The 16,248-nt window shown below is 42.9% G+C and overlaps 2 protein-coding genes across 2 annotated transcripts in view; both read right to left on the bottom strand.

The window, feature by feature from the left end:
* Positions 1 to 6,746, bottom strand: part of LOC139416608 (V-set and transmembrane domain-containing protein 2-like protein) — a 31,443-nt gene extending 24,697 nt beyond the window's left edge. Inside the window, exon 1 of the mRNA XM_071165474.1 lies at positions 6,371 to 6,746. Coding sequence (XP_071021575.1) covers positions 6,371 to 6,488 — 118 coding nt within the window. The 5' untranslated portion in view covers positions 6,489 to 6,746. The remainder of the gene's footprint in view (positions 1 to 6,370) is intronic.
* A 2,775-nt stretch (positions 6,747 to 9,521) lies between these two features.
* LOC139416607 (beta-catenin-like protein 1) overlaps positions 9,522 to 16,248 on the bottom strand; it is a 43,099-nt gene continuing 36,372 nt past the window's right edge. The window contains exons 14-16 of the mRNA XM_071165473.1: positions 14,368 to 14,505; positions 14,113 to 14,185; positions 9,522 to 9,859 (exon numbers count right to left, since the gene is read on the bottom strand). Coding sequence (XP_071021574.1) covers positions 9,771 to 9,859; positions 14,113 to 14,185; positions 14,368 to 14,505 — 300 coding nt within the window. The 3' untranslated portion in view covers positions 9,522 to 9,770. The remainder of the gene's footprint in view (positions 9,860 to 14,112; positions 14,186 to 14,367; positions 14,506 to 16,248) is intronic.

The raw sequence follows: 16,248 nt of genomic DNA, 5'->3' as shown, positions 1-16,248 counted from the left end.
GCTTGGGGTCATTGTCCATTTGGAAGACCCATTTGCGACCAAGCTTTAACTTCCTGACTGATGTCTTGAGATGTTGCTTCAATATATCCACATAATTTTCCATCCTCATGATGCCATCTCTTTTGTGAAGTGCACCAGTCACTCCTGCAGCAAAGCACCCCCACAACATGATGCTGTCACCCCAGTGCTTCACGGTTGGGATGGTGTTCTTCGGCTTGCAAGCCTCCCCCTTTTCCTCCAAACATAAGGATGGTCATTATGGCCAAGCAGTTCTATTTTTGTTTCATCAGACCAGAGGACATTTCTCCCAAATGTAAGATTTTGTCCCCATGTGCTATTCTTTATGGCAGTTTTAGAGCAGTGGCTTCTTCCTTGCTTAGCGGCCTTTCAGGTTATGTCGATAAAAGTACTCGTTTACCTGTGGATATAGACACTTTTGTACCTGTTTCCTCCAGCATCTTCACAAGGTCCTTTGCTGTTGTTCTGGGATTGATTTGCACTTTTCGCACAAAAGTACGTTCATCTCTAGGAGACAGAACGCGTCTCCTTCCTGAGCGGTATGACGGCTGCGTGGTCCCACGGTGTTTATACTTGCGTATTATTGTTTGTACAGATGAACGCGGTACCTTCAGGCATTTGGAAATTGCTCCCAAGGATGAAGCAGACTTGTGGAGGTATACCATTTTCTTCTGAGGTCTTGGCTGATTTGTTTTGATTTTCCCATGATGTCAAGCAAAGAGGCACTGAATTTGAAGGTAGGCCTTGAAATACATCCACAGGTACATCTCCAATTGACTCAAATGATGTAAATTTTTCTGGAATTTTCCAATCTACTTAAAGGCACAGTCAATTTAGTGTATGTAAACTTCTGACCCACTGGAATTGTGATACAGTGAATTATAAGTGAAATAACCTGTCTGTAAACAATTGTTGGAAAAATGACTTGTGTCATGCACAAAGTAGATGTCCTAACCAACTTGCCAAAAGTATAGTTTGTTAAGAAGAAATTTGTGGAGTGGTTGAAAAACAAGTTAATGACTCCAACCTAAGTGTACGTAAACTTCTGACTTCAACTGTGTGTGTGTATATATATATATATATATATATTTTTTTTAACGTGTGGCTTGTCCTTATAAACAAAGAGGTATTATACTTCAGAAATGAGCTCAAGCTGCTGTCTTCGTCGGTTTGTTTTGGGACACCCATAGGGGTAAGCAAGCTATTTGGAGAAGCAAATATCAGCTGGACTCCACTAAAGCAAATCAACACGACTCCACTCCTCATGCAGACAGCCAACAGATGAGCCCAGCCAAGCCCTCCCCAGGAGGTCTGCAATGGCCACCACAGCAGTCATGTGTTTAATGTGAGACAAGATTGCTCACTCTTCCAACCAGAGCCCAGAAAGTTCCCTCCATCCACTCATCTTAATATCAAGATTGGAGGAAATATGGTTCAGGGAAAGCCAGAAAATCGGTGACTCCCAGAGACACTGGCATGAAAGGGACATAAGAGAGACTCTCTGACTCCGTATCGCCAGTTGAAAGGGAAATAGTTCCTTCTCCAAGGTGCTCTGGGAATATGTTTGACCAGAGATATAAGGACATGAAAGGGAAATAGTTCCTTCTCCAAGGTGCTCTGGGAATATGTTTGACCAGAGACATAGGACATGAAAGGGAAATAGTTCCTTCTCCAAGGTGCTCTGGGAATATGTTTGACCAGAGATATAAGGACATGAAAGGGAAATAGTTCCTTCTCCAAGGTGCTCTGGGAATATGTTTGACCAGAGACATAAGGACATGAAAGGGAAATAGTTCCTTCTCCAAGGTGCTCTGGGAATATGTTTGACCAGAGACATAGGACATGAAAGGGAAATAGTTCCTTCTCCAAGGTGATCTGGGAATATGTTTGACCAGAGATATAAGGACATGAAAGGGAAATAGTTCCTTCTCCAAGGTGCTCTGGGAATATGTTTGACCAGAGATATAAGGACATGAAAGGGAAATAGTTCCTTCTCCAAGGTGCTCTGGGAATATGTTTGACCAGAGACATAGGACATGAAAGGGAAATGATGAGGAAAATATCTGTTCACTTTGAGGCGCTTACACTCCACAATAACCATCAGAACTGAGTACTCAGAGAGAAAAGACATTGAATGACTGTTTGCTGACCCTACAGTTTGTACTGGGCTGTGTTTGAGGTGGGCAATCTAGAGAGAGAGGAAAGGGAAAAGGAGAAAGAGAGCAAAAGAGAGAAATGGTTGTATCAGGAAGACTATAATAGGGGCCCTGCTCATTCAAGTACTTTGTGCTCCTTATGCTGCTGGACATTATGGTCAATCCACTGCTACTGTAGGATAAATGGTGGTAGGCTATATAGAACCAAAAATAGTTAAATGGTTCGCTTCATATAAGGCCCTCAAAATACACACACAACACAGTTGTTTTTTTTTGTTGTGTAATTACTTTACATCTAAATGTCTAATATATATCCTCCCACTCAAATAACAGAGTGAATTGGAGGTGTGTCATTCAGAGCAGCTTATACAGCCTGGTCAGGCTGTGGCCTCAGTCCCCTTCCCAGCAGAGGGACATCTGTCCCAGGAGGATTCCTCCTGGTTGGGCCTGGCAGGGAGAGGAGAAGTGTTGATACCAGCCCAGCCCAGCCAGGGCCCCACCGCTGAGAGCAGGTCAGAGACCAGCCTGTCAGCCTATCCTTCTCAGCATGAGCCTGGCTAATGAATAGTCAACACAAACTGCTGAGGCTAAAGCAGAAGTTAGTTGAGGGCTCGAGCAAAGAGCAGAGAAAGGACATAGACGTTTGGTGGCTGTTTGTTTGTTTTATAGCAGCCCTAACTATTGTTGAAGAGGAAATTCCATTTATTCAATGGCCTATTGGGTTGAAATAATGTTACTGTTACAGTGGGGCAAAAAAGTATTTAGTCAGCCACCAATTGTGCAGGTTCTCCCACTTAAAAATATGAGAGAGGCCTGTAATTTCATCATAGGTACACTTCAACTATGACAGACTTTTGTCTGAGAAAAAAAAATCCAGAAAATCACATTGTAGGATTTTTAATGAATTTATTTGCAAATTATGGTGGAAAATAAGTATTTGGTCACCTACAAACAAGCAAGATTTCTGGCTCTCACAGACCTGTAACTTCTTCTTTAAGAGGCTCCTCTGTCCTCCACTCGTTACCTGTATTAATGGCACCTGTTTGAACTTGTTATCAGTATAAAAGACACCTGTCCACAACCTCAAACAGTCACACTCCAAACTCCACTATGGCCAAGACCAAAGAGCTGTCAAAGGACACCAGAAACAAAATTGTAGACCTGCACCAGGCTGGGAAGACTGAATCTGCAATAGGTAAGCAGCTTGGTTTGAAGAAATCAACTGTGGGAGCAATTATTAGGAAATGGAAGACATACAAGACCACTGATAATCTCCCTCGATCTGGGGCTCCACGCAAGATCTCACCCCGTGGGGTCAAAATGATCACAAGAACGGTGAGCAAAAATCCCAGAACCACACGGGGGGACCTAGTGAATGACCTGCAGAGAGCTGGGACCAAAGTAACAAAGCCTACCATCAGTAACACACTATGCCGCCAGGGACTCAAATCCTGCATTGCCAGACGTGTCCCCCTGCTTAAGCCAGTGCATGTCCAGGCCCGTCTGAAGTTTGCAGAGAGCATTTGGATGATCCAGAAGAAGATTGGGAGAATGTCATATGGTCAGATGAAACCAAAATATAACTTTTTGGTAAAAACTCAACTCGTCGTGTTTGGAGGACAAAGAATGCTGAGTTGCATCCAAAGAACACCATACCTACTGTGAAGCATGGGGGTGGAAACATCATGCTTTGGGGCTGTTTTTCTGCAAAGGGACCAGGACGACTGATCCGTGTAAAGGAAAGAATGAATGGGGCCATGTATCGTGAGATTGAGTGAAAACCTCCTTCCATCAGCAAGGGCATTGAAGATGAAACGTGGCTGGGTCTTCAGCATGACAATGATCCCAAACACACCGCCCGGGCAACGAAGGTGTGGCTTCGTAAGAAGCATTTCAAGGTCCTGGAGTGGCCTAGCCAGTCTCCAGATCTCAACCCCATAGAAAATCTTTGGAGGGAGTTGAAAGTCCATGTTGCCCAGCAACAGCCCCAAAACATCACTGCTCTAGAGGAGATCTGTATGGAGGAATGGGCCAAAATACCAGCAACAGTGTGTGAAAACCTTGTAAAGACTTACAGAAAACGTTTGACCTCTGTCATTGCCAACAAAGGGTATATAACAAAGTATTGAGATAAACTTTTGTTATTGACCAAATACTTATTTTCCACCATAATTTGCAAATAAATTCATAAAAAATCCTACAATGTGATTTTCTGGATTTTTCCCTCATTTTGTGTCATTAGTTGAAGTGTACCTATGATGAAAATTACAGGCCTCTCTCATCTTTTTAAGTTGGAGAACTTGCACAATTGGTGGCTGACTAAATACTTTTTTGTATACAGATCATGAATATACAGTGGGGCACTGTTGGCTCTCAGTATCTCAGTCTCTACGTGGTTGTTTTCTTTCCTCTTTAGCACTTCATTGATTAATGTCATTGATTGACTAGATAAAACCCCCTCTGGATATTCCTGGCCTAAATGAGGATTTAATTGAAAAGTAACAACCAAAACAGTTGTTGATGCAGACTGCATAATTCAGAAAATCTGTAGTGAATTACAAATATTTTTACTTTCACTATGTGATTTTCAGCTTCGGGAAATGCTAACCGACTCTCTGTCAACAGCAGGGGCACTATAATACTTAACCCACCTTGGAGCCCTCCAGGTCTAGTGTTCCCCACCCCTGCTTTATGCTAAGTCCCTGTCACATTTAGGTAAGAGGCAGTGGGAGAGTCATGCACCTGTAGAGGTGTTTGTCAGCCTGGTTTGTCTGGGTCCAGCCCACAGGCCAGAGGTTGACCCACACACCCTGGAGGAGCAGGTAATGAGCTGCTCACACCCTGATGAGGGGCTCAACTTTTTTCTACAGATTCATTTTTGGACACCAAGATGCTTCCCGTTTTTAAACTGGTTTACCCAATGATGTTTTACCAGGGCAACATATTCCATGGTGGAATAACATCAGGCAGTTTTCCTCCCTCTGCTTTTCCTTGGATTAAAAGTTAATGAGTCAGAGGGATCTCACTTCTGTCACTGATCACACAACCCAATCAGAGAACTGATACCATGCATGTTATCATACTAGTATCTGCTAGTAATACCAGTGGGCACAATGGTGATGGTAGAAGAAGATTTGGCAGAAGTAAGCCTCTGATATTCACTTTGTTATAGGGGATCATCAGTATCTTGCTCAAGGGCATGGAGGCACTTAGCCCCACACGCAATCTTCTCTTCTCGACAGTCCATTTTTCTAACCATGCCAAACGTCTGCCCACACATCTGCTGAGCTGACAGCCAAGCAGTTGGGATTCCAAACACAAGATGATAAAGCCAGACAATACACATTTAGCTGAATGATGCAATTGTAAAATAGACAAGAGGAAGCCAGATACAGTGCTGGTGCAACATCAGAGTATGAGTCTCCAGCACAGATATTTTGGCCCTCCAGCTAAGTAAGTCTTTTGACTTATTTGCATTGTTGCGGGGGAACGAACGAAGGGGCCTCCTTCACCAAACTAAAGTTGGCACTATGCATTTGGGCAGGTAGCGTTCTCCTGGCATCCGCCAAACCCAGATTCTGTCAGACGGCAAAGCGTGATTCATCACTCCAGAGAAAGTGTTTCCACTGCGCCAGAGTCCAAAGGCGGCAAGCTTTACACCACTCCAGCCGACACTTGGCATTTTGCATGGTGACCTTAGGCTTGGGTGTGGCTGTTTGTCTATGGAGATTGCATGGCTGTGTCCTCGATTTTATGCGCGTCAGCAATGGGTGTGGCTGAAATAGCCGTATCCACGTGTCCACATACTTTTGTAGATACAGTGTATTTCTGCTTCCACTCTTGTACTGCCATGAGCATTGTCAGTGTACTAAATGTGAACTATTATTTGACAGAAAACGGTAGGCTATGTAGATTTGACCATAACAAAATGTAGTTCAATAACTGTGCATATAAAGAACATGAATTAACCCAAGGCGCTTAACTGATATTAATGTACAAAATACATAGCTCATCCTCCTACCTCAGGTGTTCCCTTATAAAGAAAAACACTTTCGCATCACTTGCCTCCACTCTGAACACACTCACTCCCTCTATACCAGCAGCATCTTCCTAGTGTTTACAGTTTCATTTCTGAATTTTGCTCACTCATATCATTACAATTGAACCAAATGAAACATTAGAGCGCAGAAACATACCGTTCCCGGAGATGTGGTTCACTAACTCTGCGTGTCCACCTTGCCTTGTGGAGGCAGTAAGTTGGATGTAGAGTCCCATGTAATGTAAAGTCCCTACTATCACCCCAAAGGCACCCATCTCTTTTGTCTGAGATTCCAGTATTCTTTGCCACTCTCTCACATTAGGTGTAGTAAGTTTACAAAATAAAATCCAGTTAACGTGTTGTAACGGTTTGAGACTAAAGCACAGGTCGCTGATTAGAAGCGGTGTGATGGTGCAGCCGCCCGCTAGTTCAAGTCGCTGATATGTCTCTTCAGCTTGATCGGCTTTGGATGCGACTGAGCAAGATTTTCCTTCACACAAAAAGGGGAGTGCCTCGGCTTGCAATGGGGAATATCAATTAGACGGAATGATCTGAGCGAGTGATTTATTGAATAAACTTTTACAAGACTGTAATTCTTAGAGCTGTAGAACCATCCGTCATTGACAAACTATCCGTCTGAACTGCATAAGCATAAAGACACACGATGCAAAGCGAAAAAACAAATTATGACAATTGACTCAACAAAAGTACTTGGTCAATTAAGCCTGTTGGATATCGACAGGTGGACGATTAATTAATGTATTTGCCTTCATCAGCGACATGTTGCTAATCTCAATTCGAAGGCAAGTTTTAATGCGATTCAAAAATAAATAATGTTATGACTGGTGTATTTAGGTTTTGGAGGTCTGACTGCATGCTGTGTGGTATTGCGCTCATATGATCCCCCTAAAGCGAGTGACAGAAACATCCTATCACTGCTTTGCTATCATCAAACATTCCATGCGCCGCAAAACTCAAGCAATGTTAATGTTAATGTCAATGTTAATGTAGGCAGCTCAGCATGACAGTTAATATGGAATTTGAGAAAGAGGTATACTGAGGGCAATTTATAGTTTTGGGAGGAAATATTTTCCTGATCGTCAAGCCTAACATAGGCTATTGTCTCCGGTTTGGTCGTAAAAGCACACAAAGGCATCAATGCCATTTCAGCACCAAATGAACAGGATGAGCCCTGCACCCCGAATGCAGCTGCACACAGCACATAGTGAACAGACTATGGGATAGCATAGCACCATTGGGAATGGAATTGCTTCAATTATCTTCTCCATAGAAATATAATAAGTAACACACTATGTAAATATTCTGTTGCAGCCAGGAACATTGAACAATGTATTCCTTCTCATTAACTTTGTCTTATCATGTTCAGAGATAGTGTTATTTATTTTGTTATAATAGCCATTCAAGGCAAACAGTCTAGAACAAGAATCTGGTTAATAATGGTAATTCAGTGTCCATTCCATGAGATAGCTCCTTTACCATGAAAACTGTAATGATTTAAGGGTCTTACATTGAATCTTCCACCAGAACTCAATATATTAAATAACATTCAAGATACAGTTTGTCTTCCCACTATGTACACTAAGGAGGCAGGGACAAAAATCACAGCACAATTCTATTCAATCACTTGTAAAACACAATTATTCTACCTCCTCTCAGCTGTGAAAATGCTGTACAGCAACTGTTAACATGGAGGCGTCATAATCACTGATAAGAGATACATAGGGTGTGTTCCTGAGAATACAATATGCAAATGACCATTCTCTAGTTATAAGCAATATTAGAGCGTAGGTTGCAGAGCAGCTGTTACGCTGTTGGAGAATGGCCTCCTATGTCTCCTCCCTGTCGTGACGCCGCCACAGCAACCCGAGACATGAGTGATTGGCATGGCAAGATTGCTCCCACATGCTCTTGACAAGCATCACTATGGTGATGTCCTTGAGTCGCTGCATGAGCCTGGGCCGGTGGCTCGCTCTCATTTGCATGTTAAGTTCGATGCTGTGGCAAAGAGAGCATCAATAAAAATGCACTCCCTCATATGACACCCCCGATCACATATGGCCTCTAACGCATCACACACACGCACACAAACAGGATTTATTAAAACTACTTTAAGATTCTAGTTACCAGGGAGATGGCAGTAATTGAGTGTGAAAAGTGTTGGGATATCTTGGAAATCCATGACCTATTGCACCAGCAGAGCATTAGACTGAACAGCTGTGAGCAATATGAAGCATTCCATTTCTAAAACTGAATTTTTTTATGTTAACATCTATGCTGAGGAAAGTGGCATTAGGGGAGCATGGGGCATAAGCACTGAAGAGTAAACAAAGACATGGGACAGAAAGCTGTACTATTGAAGAATAAGCATAACAATTTTCTGCATCACATTAGCCAGGAGGGAGATGTTTTGTATGAAAAGGCTCTGCAGGCCTTGAATTTGAGAGAGGGAGAGAGAATGGTCTGCCCAATGTAGCTGTGTGTGCTTAGCTATTCTGCTTCCTTCAACAACGGCAGAATTGCATGAAATCCCTCGTTACTCTCCCAAGGACAGTGCAGACAAGGTAGTGTGGGTTGACAAGGATTTTCACACATTTGCACATGATCAAACCACAGAGCCCACATATAGGAATGTTTTCCAACCACATTTAATTTCTATTTTAAAGCAAAAATGTTACTTTAGTTTTTTTTATTTGAATAAGATGTGCGAACAAAGCCAACCCGGCCTATTCCACTGGGATTCACTGGGAAATAATATGAAAATACATGGTGCAGTATGATACCGGGGCATTTATGCCATCATGGGAATCCCAGGCATCAGACCACATTACCACTCTATGTGCAGGATATGTCCCCCCTGTGACTTCACAATCCAACGGCAGCAGTCCTTCTGTGTAGAAGAGGCATATATTCAGACATCATTCTCCCTTGAAGTGGAGATACAGCAAATGCCATGTTTAAAAACATTACATGTGTATACTTGAAATAATAATACCATTCTGGTCTTACCAGTTGATGGCAAAAGGCCTGAGAGTGGATGGCTAGGCATCTTTTCAGGTTGTAGGTCATCATGCCCCTGGCCTACACTGGTCTTTCCTCAACCTCGCTTACTGCAAATACAACCCTGCCAACAGTAACAAAAGTTGGAATGCCATGTAATTCATCTGCACAAAAAACTAATCTAACTAATCTTTCTACCTTATAACTTAAGTATTTTTCTCAAAATAATAACTGAAATGAGGTGTAAATGAGGGTTTTGTTTTCACACAAAAAAACATCTTATCCAGATAGGATTTTATTACCAAATGTTTATTATAAAACACACAACTCAAAACACCACAAAGCTTAAGACTGCGTATCTTTGTTAATATATTTTGAGTCACTATGGTCCATCACATGTTCCAGCCCAGAGAGAGCAATCAATACACCTTCTCTGCACTTGCTGGACCCTGGTATCTTCTGTCTGAGTGTGTGGAGACCCCCCGTCCATGTCGAAGCTGACCGCTGGTCAGGTCACTCCCCCCAGTGGTTGGTTAGGGTTAGAAGTTCTCCAGCAGGTCCATGATCCTCTTCTGCTCGCTCTCTTTGAACTCCTCACTCTTCCCATCACCAATGTTTTCAGCATACTCTGAAAAAGACACACCCCCAAGTTGAGTTTGGCTGACTATGAGATCTTCATGTAGTCTTCTTTTAATCAAACCTCTCCATGGGCATGGATCCTGTAATCCACACACATCAAGGGAACTCAACCCTAGGAGGATGTTCCTGAATTACAATGACAACTCCCACTCTTTTCCTCTCTCTCACATCCAACCCCAGCATTCGTGTGTGAACACAGAGCACACACCCAGTTCTCCATACGTGAGTAAAATAACCCAGAGTTTTGTACCAAGACCAGACTACAGAAAGGAGAGATTTGGAAATGCTGCAGTCTAGAAACCTAGAAAAATAATTGGTGGTATACCTTGTTTAAAAAAAACTGAAACTGTATCTCCAATGTTCTAGCCTGTCAATCCAGTGTTATCAGTGCAGTATACTAAATTTTTATTGCTACATCCCCTGACTTACACATCGTCTCTCAGGGGTACATAACTTCAGCCTATATCCCCCGACTTACACCTCATCTCTGAGGGGTACATAACTTCAGCCTTTATCCCCTGACTTACACCTCGTCTCTCAGGGGTACATAACTTCAGCCTTTATCCCCTGACTTACACCTCGTCTCTCAGGGGTACATAACTTCAGCCTATATCCCCCGACTTACACCTCGTCTCTGAGGGGTACATAACTTCAGCCTTTATCCCCTGACTTACACCTCGTCTCTCAGGGGTGCATAACTTCAGCCTATATCCCCCGACTTACACCTAATCTCTGAGGGGTACATAACTTCAGCCCATGTTCCCTGCCAACTCACACTATACTAGACACTTCTCTGACTGAGGCAAACTCGCTGTGGAAATCCTGTCACACAGGCGTAGCCTCAAAGCAGCAGTCCATTTGTGAGTAATGTGAAGGAGAGTTTGCAGAGGCCAAGAGTAGGTAGCTCCCACTTGCAGGATTACCAGTTAAGCCCTGGGACCTTGAGAGAGGATTGCCCCCAAAAAAAACATTTTAAAATGCCAGAAAATAAATAATAAATTAGTTTTTCTGACAATGGCCTGGGGCAAGAGGAAAAACATGCCTCCAATAAAATTCTAGGGTGAATCACAAAAAGCCTGCACACAGAGAAGACTCATCTCCTCATTAATTTCACTGTCCACAGCCACGACCATGAGCAGAAATTCAACACTAGACACAGTGGTATCAAGCAGTAACAAAAAAAAGGATTCCAAATTGTTTATTGAAGTCCAACAGTCTACATCGCACCTTGCTCATTCAGCTCAAATGTGTGTGTGTGAGCTAGCAGGGTTCCTTAAGTCACCCACACAATTCCAACATCCCCTGGAATTAGCTTCAAGAAGACAGACTCAGAACCACTGGCTGGCATTCTGAGGCACTCCTCCTGTCACCGCGGCAACCAGGCTGAGGGGAATATGGCGTGACAAACGCTGCCACCATTTGCCGGGTCACCAAATAGTGCTTCCTGCTCGGTCACAAATGTCAAACTTAATTTTCGTGCAAGTCTCACTGTTGACAAGTAGGTTAATCATCAAGGACATCTTGCAGAATGGAGAAACCTTTGAAAATGAATGTCTCCTGACAATTTCATCTGACTCCTGACACTTTCAACTGTCACCTCTGATGTGTCACTGATGAGGTTACAAACTGAAGATAACAGGGCGTGCAGACTGCTGCAGTGCTTGTCAAGACACTGGAGAACTGCAATGCTACATTTCCACCAAGAACAACACGTTTACATCTGTAGTTAGTAGTCTGGAAGACAGAGGACATGACAGTCACACACAACATGACCATGGGATCATTATGATTCTGGATGGCACCGTCCACCACACAGACTTCACAGGTTGGGCCCTTTTACTGAGCTTGCTGTCGATCTGAGCTAGTCTACGAGGCCACAGCTGGTGCTGGGTAATTTGAGAAAGCTACATTCTTAATTCCCCAACACAGTTTCATTGATACCTTGCTTTCACAGAACCTCCCAGACTGAGCTGAGGGCCAAAAAGCCCCATCCGGTGGGAGCGAGTCAGACAATAAGGTCATTTGACCCGGCATGGACACTGGGGCTGCTGGACAATAGAGGCCTGGACATACAGTGCCTTTGGAAAGTATTCATAGACTTTTCCACCCTCAAAATTACGTTACAGCCTTAATCTAAAATTGATTACATTTTTTTTATCTTCAGAAATCTATACACAACACTCCACAATGAGAAAGCAAACAGGTTTTTAGATATCTTTTAATTATTATTATTATTATTATTATTATTATTATTAAAATGTATACAAAATAAGAAACAGAAATACCTTAAGTATTCAGACCCTTTGCTTTTGTGACTCAACAACAGGTGCATCCTGTTTCCATTGATCATCCTTGAGGTGTTTCTACAAATTGGAGTCCACCTGTGGCAAATTCAACTGGTTGGACATGATTTGAAAAGGTACACACCTGCCTATATAAAGGTCCCTTAGTTGACAGTGCATGTCACAGCAAAAACCAAGCCATGGGGTTGAAGGAATTGTCTTTAGAGCTCCAAGACAGAATTGTGTTGAGACACAAATTTGGGGAAGGTTACCAAAAAATGTCTGCAGCATTGAAGGTCCCCAAAAACACAGTGGCCTCCATCTTCTTAAATGGAAGAAGTTTGGAACCACCAAGACCCTTCCTAGAGCTGGCCGCCCGGCCAAATTGAGCAATCGGGGGAGAAGGGCCTTGGTCAGGGATGTGACCAAGAACCCGATGGTCACTGACAGAGCTCTAGAGTTCCTCTGTGGAGTTTATTCCAGAAGGACAACCTTCTCTGCAGAACTCCACCAATCAGGCCTTTATGCTAGAGTGGCCAGATGGAAGCCACTCCTCAGTAAAAGGCACACGACAGTCTGCTTGGAGTTTGCTAAAAGGCCCCTAAAGACTCTCAGACCATGAGAAACAAGATTATCTGGTCTGATGAAACCAAGATAGAACTATTTGGCCTGAATGCCAAGCATCACGTCTGGAGGAAAACTGGTACCATCCCTATAGTGAAGTATGGTGGAGGCAGCATCATGCTGTGGGGATGTTTTCAGCGGCAGGGACTGGGAGACTAGTCAGGATCGAGGCAAAGATGAACGGAGTAAAGTAGAGAGAACTTTGACGAAAACCTGCTCCAGAGTGCTCAGGACCTCAGACTGGGGCGAAGCTTCACCTTCCAACAGGACAACAACCCGAAACACACAGCCAAGACAACGCAGGAGTCCTTGAGTGGCCAAGCCAGAGCCCGGACTAAATGTAATATTGTAAATGTGATATTTCACTTATTTTTTTAATACATTAGCACCAAAAAATATATATACTGTTTTTGCTTTGTCATTATGGGGTATTGTGTGTAGATTTGAGGGAAAAAAACGATTTATTCCATTTTAGAATAAGGCTGTAACCTAACAAAACTTGGAAAAGTCAAGGGGTCTGAATACTATCCGAAGGCACTGTATATCCTGCATCATCTGGAGCAGACAGAATGTAATATGCCTAGGGTTTCCCAAACTTGGTCCCGGGGACCCCAATGGGTGCATGTTTTGTTTTTTCTCCAAGCACTACACAGCAGATTCAAACAATCAATTGATCCTAAAGCTTTGAACATTTGAATCATCTGTGCCGTGTTAGGACAAAAACCAAAACGTGCACCTCTTGGGATCCTGAGGACCGAGTTTGGCAAACTCTGGCCTAGTGTATAATGGAATAAAACTGATTACATAAGTATTAATTAAAGAGCCATTGACATCCTCACTGCATCTATTTAACCTTTTCATACTGCCATTTCCAATGCAGGAGTCAGCCTTTTAATTGGGGAGGTCAGGGGTGAGCATCCCACTCTGTGGGCGCGCACACACACATCTGAGCATGAATATAAAGTATCTCGAGGGACAGGAGACCGGGGATGAGGGGCTCGTGCTGCAGATCAACATGACATTCGCTACCCTGTCCAGGCTGTGACACATGACGGATGGCTCCATTTACACCACTACATGTCACCAGGGCTGAAAGAGCCATGCAGTCCACAGCTTCCCAGTATTAGTTGACAATGACATACAAGTCAATAAATAACTGAAAATACAATAACATGAATATATCAACTAAAACCAGAGAGGACAGATGTATTTATGACCTTTAGGTGAAGAAGGAAAGAGTGAGGCTGTTAAATATACTAGTGTTGTATGGCTTCGGAGTAAATCCATGTCAGTGCTAGTCTCTCTGCCTCTAGCAGGGTGGGGAGTGGACTCTCACCTCTCATGATGTGCCGCACCACTTTGACAGAGCCTCCCCTCAGGTTGAGGATCTGATGCACCCTCTGCTGCAGCTGAGAGGAAAAAAGGAAAGACAGGGTCATGACTTTCACCGAATCCCTGATAACGGTAGCGGACTGTACACTGTGACATACAGTTACACTATTTCACTCAGAGGTTTCGCTAAGAAGATAACTAGAAGGTACCAGAAGCAGGAGCTGAATCTCGATATACATTGTGCATACAGATATCCTACCTGGGATATCCCAGAGTTGCTGATCTCCACCATGATATAACAGAGGAGCTGGAGGACAAACAGTCCAGCATCCAGCCTCCGTAGGTAGAACTCATCCTCCATCACATCATCCAGAATCTCACCACGTTTAACCATGTCCTGTCACACACACACACACACACACACACACAAAGGGAGGGATACAAATTGAAGGAATCATTAATTCAAGTGTTGTTTCTCAACCTTTGCACATTCAATTTCTTTATTGATCATGTCAACACGCAAATCAATTGATTAAAGAGTTAAGTGGCTAGAGGGTCTGCTCTGTTGGCATGCACACCTACATAGTTATCAATCTTAACAAATCGGTCCGTATGCCAATAATGTATGGCTGTCAATGCACGACGGCCACATTAATCATCATTCTGAGCCATTGAAACAGACTGAGAAGGGGCTTCTAGCATGTGGTGCCTAACTCCTAACAATGACGACTTGACAGTGAAGAGCTTCAACAGAACTCTGATGTGCATGTTAGCCATTACCCTGCTTCCAGCCCAGGTGGGGAACATGACAGTTGGCATTCTTTAATGGATATAATCACACTGCTGGACATTGGCCTTCTCCCTCAGGACTAAATCTCCTTTCAAGGGATATTCTGGCATCAGAACCCCTTGGAGAGGGAGTCATATTTCTGGCATGCACACAGCAGCAAAAGTGTGCTTTAGTAGACGAACAAAGGGCATCTAACAGGAAAATGAACTCAACGCTCTATATATGTGCAAACAAATAGAGGATCCTTTAAAGGGGTTTGTGATGAAAACAAATTGCTCTTCAAATGAGGAGCCAAAGGGTAATACTGTGTGCTTGACATTTAGATTCAAATACTGAAGCTGGTCTGTCTGTTGGTTTGAATTTGAAAGCATTACAACATTTAAGGGCTTCATCAATTCAAATAAATCATATCAAGACACAATTCAAGCTAGAAAAATGTATGACGTTAATCTTACAATATCTTTAGTCTGTTTCACAGCATAAATCCAGATAACTATTTTGGGAACTTGCAAGAATTTGCAACTCTAGCCTGTTTAGATGTAAAACAATAGGCCTGCCCATGATTAAAAAAAACTATCTTAAATAAAACCATTAAAATGGAGGAAAACTTTTCCTCTGGGGAGAAGGCTGGTGCAGCTTTCAGAACAAGTCGGTCCTCTCACGCAGGCTTGCTACTGCATCAGATCCAGTGGATAAAAATGGCTGTATATGCTAATGTATAGCAAACCCTAGAGACAAGGGGACTAGCAAACATACCAGTTAGTCCGTCCTCATTACACAGTAAATTATTGGAGTGAAGAAAAACATTTTCAAAGGAAGCCTGGATGACTCAATTAAAGGCATAAAGGTCTGACAACCGACTGCCAAGGAGAAAGTAATAAGGACAGATTCTTATTCTTTTCCCTTTCCACATCCTATTCCGGCGCAGGTGTTAATATGACAACAGCAAAATGGAACGAACGCTGGCTCCATGCTTTTCCTCTGGTGGGATGCAAAGACTGAATTAATGTGACTTCCTTGTCAGCACCTCCTTTGAGCTTACTGTAGCCGTCTGTAGGGCTTACTGAATCCTTTCACTTGTGTTGTGTAAGAGTAGCTGAGGTAAAGGGAGAAAAACATGCTAAGAAGGAGAGAGATGCTGATTTTCCCTTTTGATAATCGCACAGATGACCATGTAGGTCAGGGATCATCAACTAGATTTCTTTCTGGAGTGGATGGTCTGGAGGCCGGAACATAATTACAAATAATTTGTAGACTGCAAATTGACCGCAAGAAGCCCAAACAGATATCCTATTTGACTAAAACAATTATTTGAAATCTTGCTTAGATTTATATACATCAACATATTAT

This window comes from Oncorhynchus clarkii, chromosome 9 (genome assembly GCF_045791955.1).
Source record: "Oncorhynchus clarkii lewisi isolate Uvic-CL-2024 chromosome 9, UVic_Ocla_1.0, whole genome shotgun sequence".
Taxonomy (NCBI): Eukaryota; Metazoa; Chordata; class Actinopteri; order Salmoniformes; family Salmonidae; genus Oncorhynchus; species Oncorhynchus clarkii.
The sequence above is the reverse complement of the archived record's forward strand: the minus strand, read 5'-3'. Positions and strand labels throughout refer to the sequence as shown.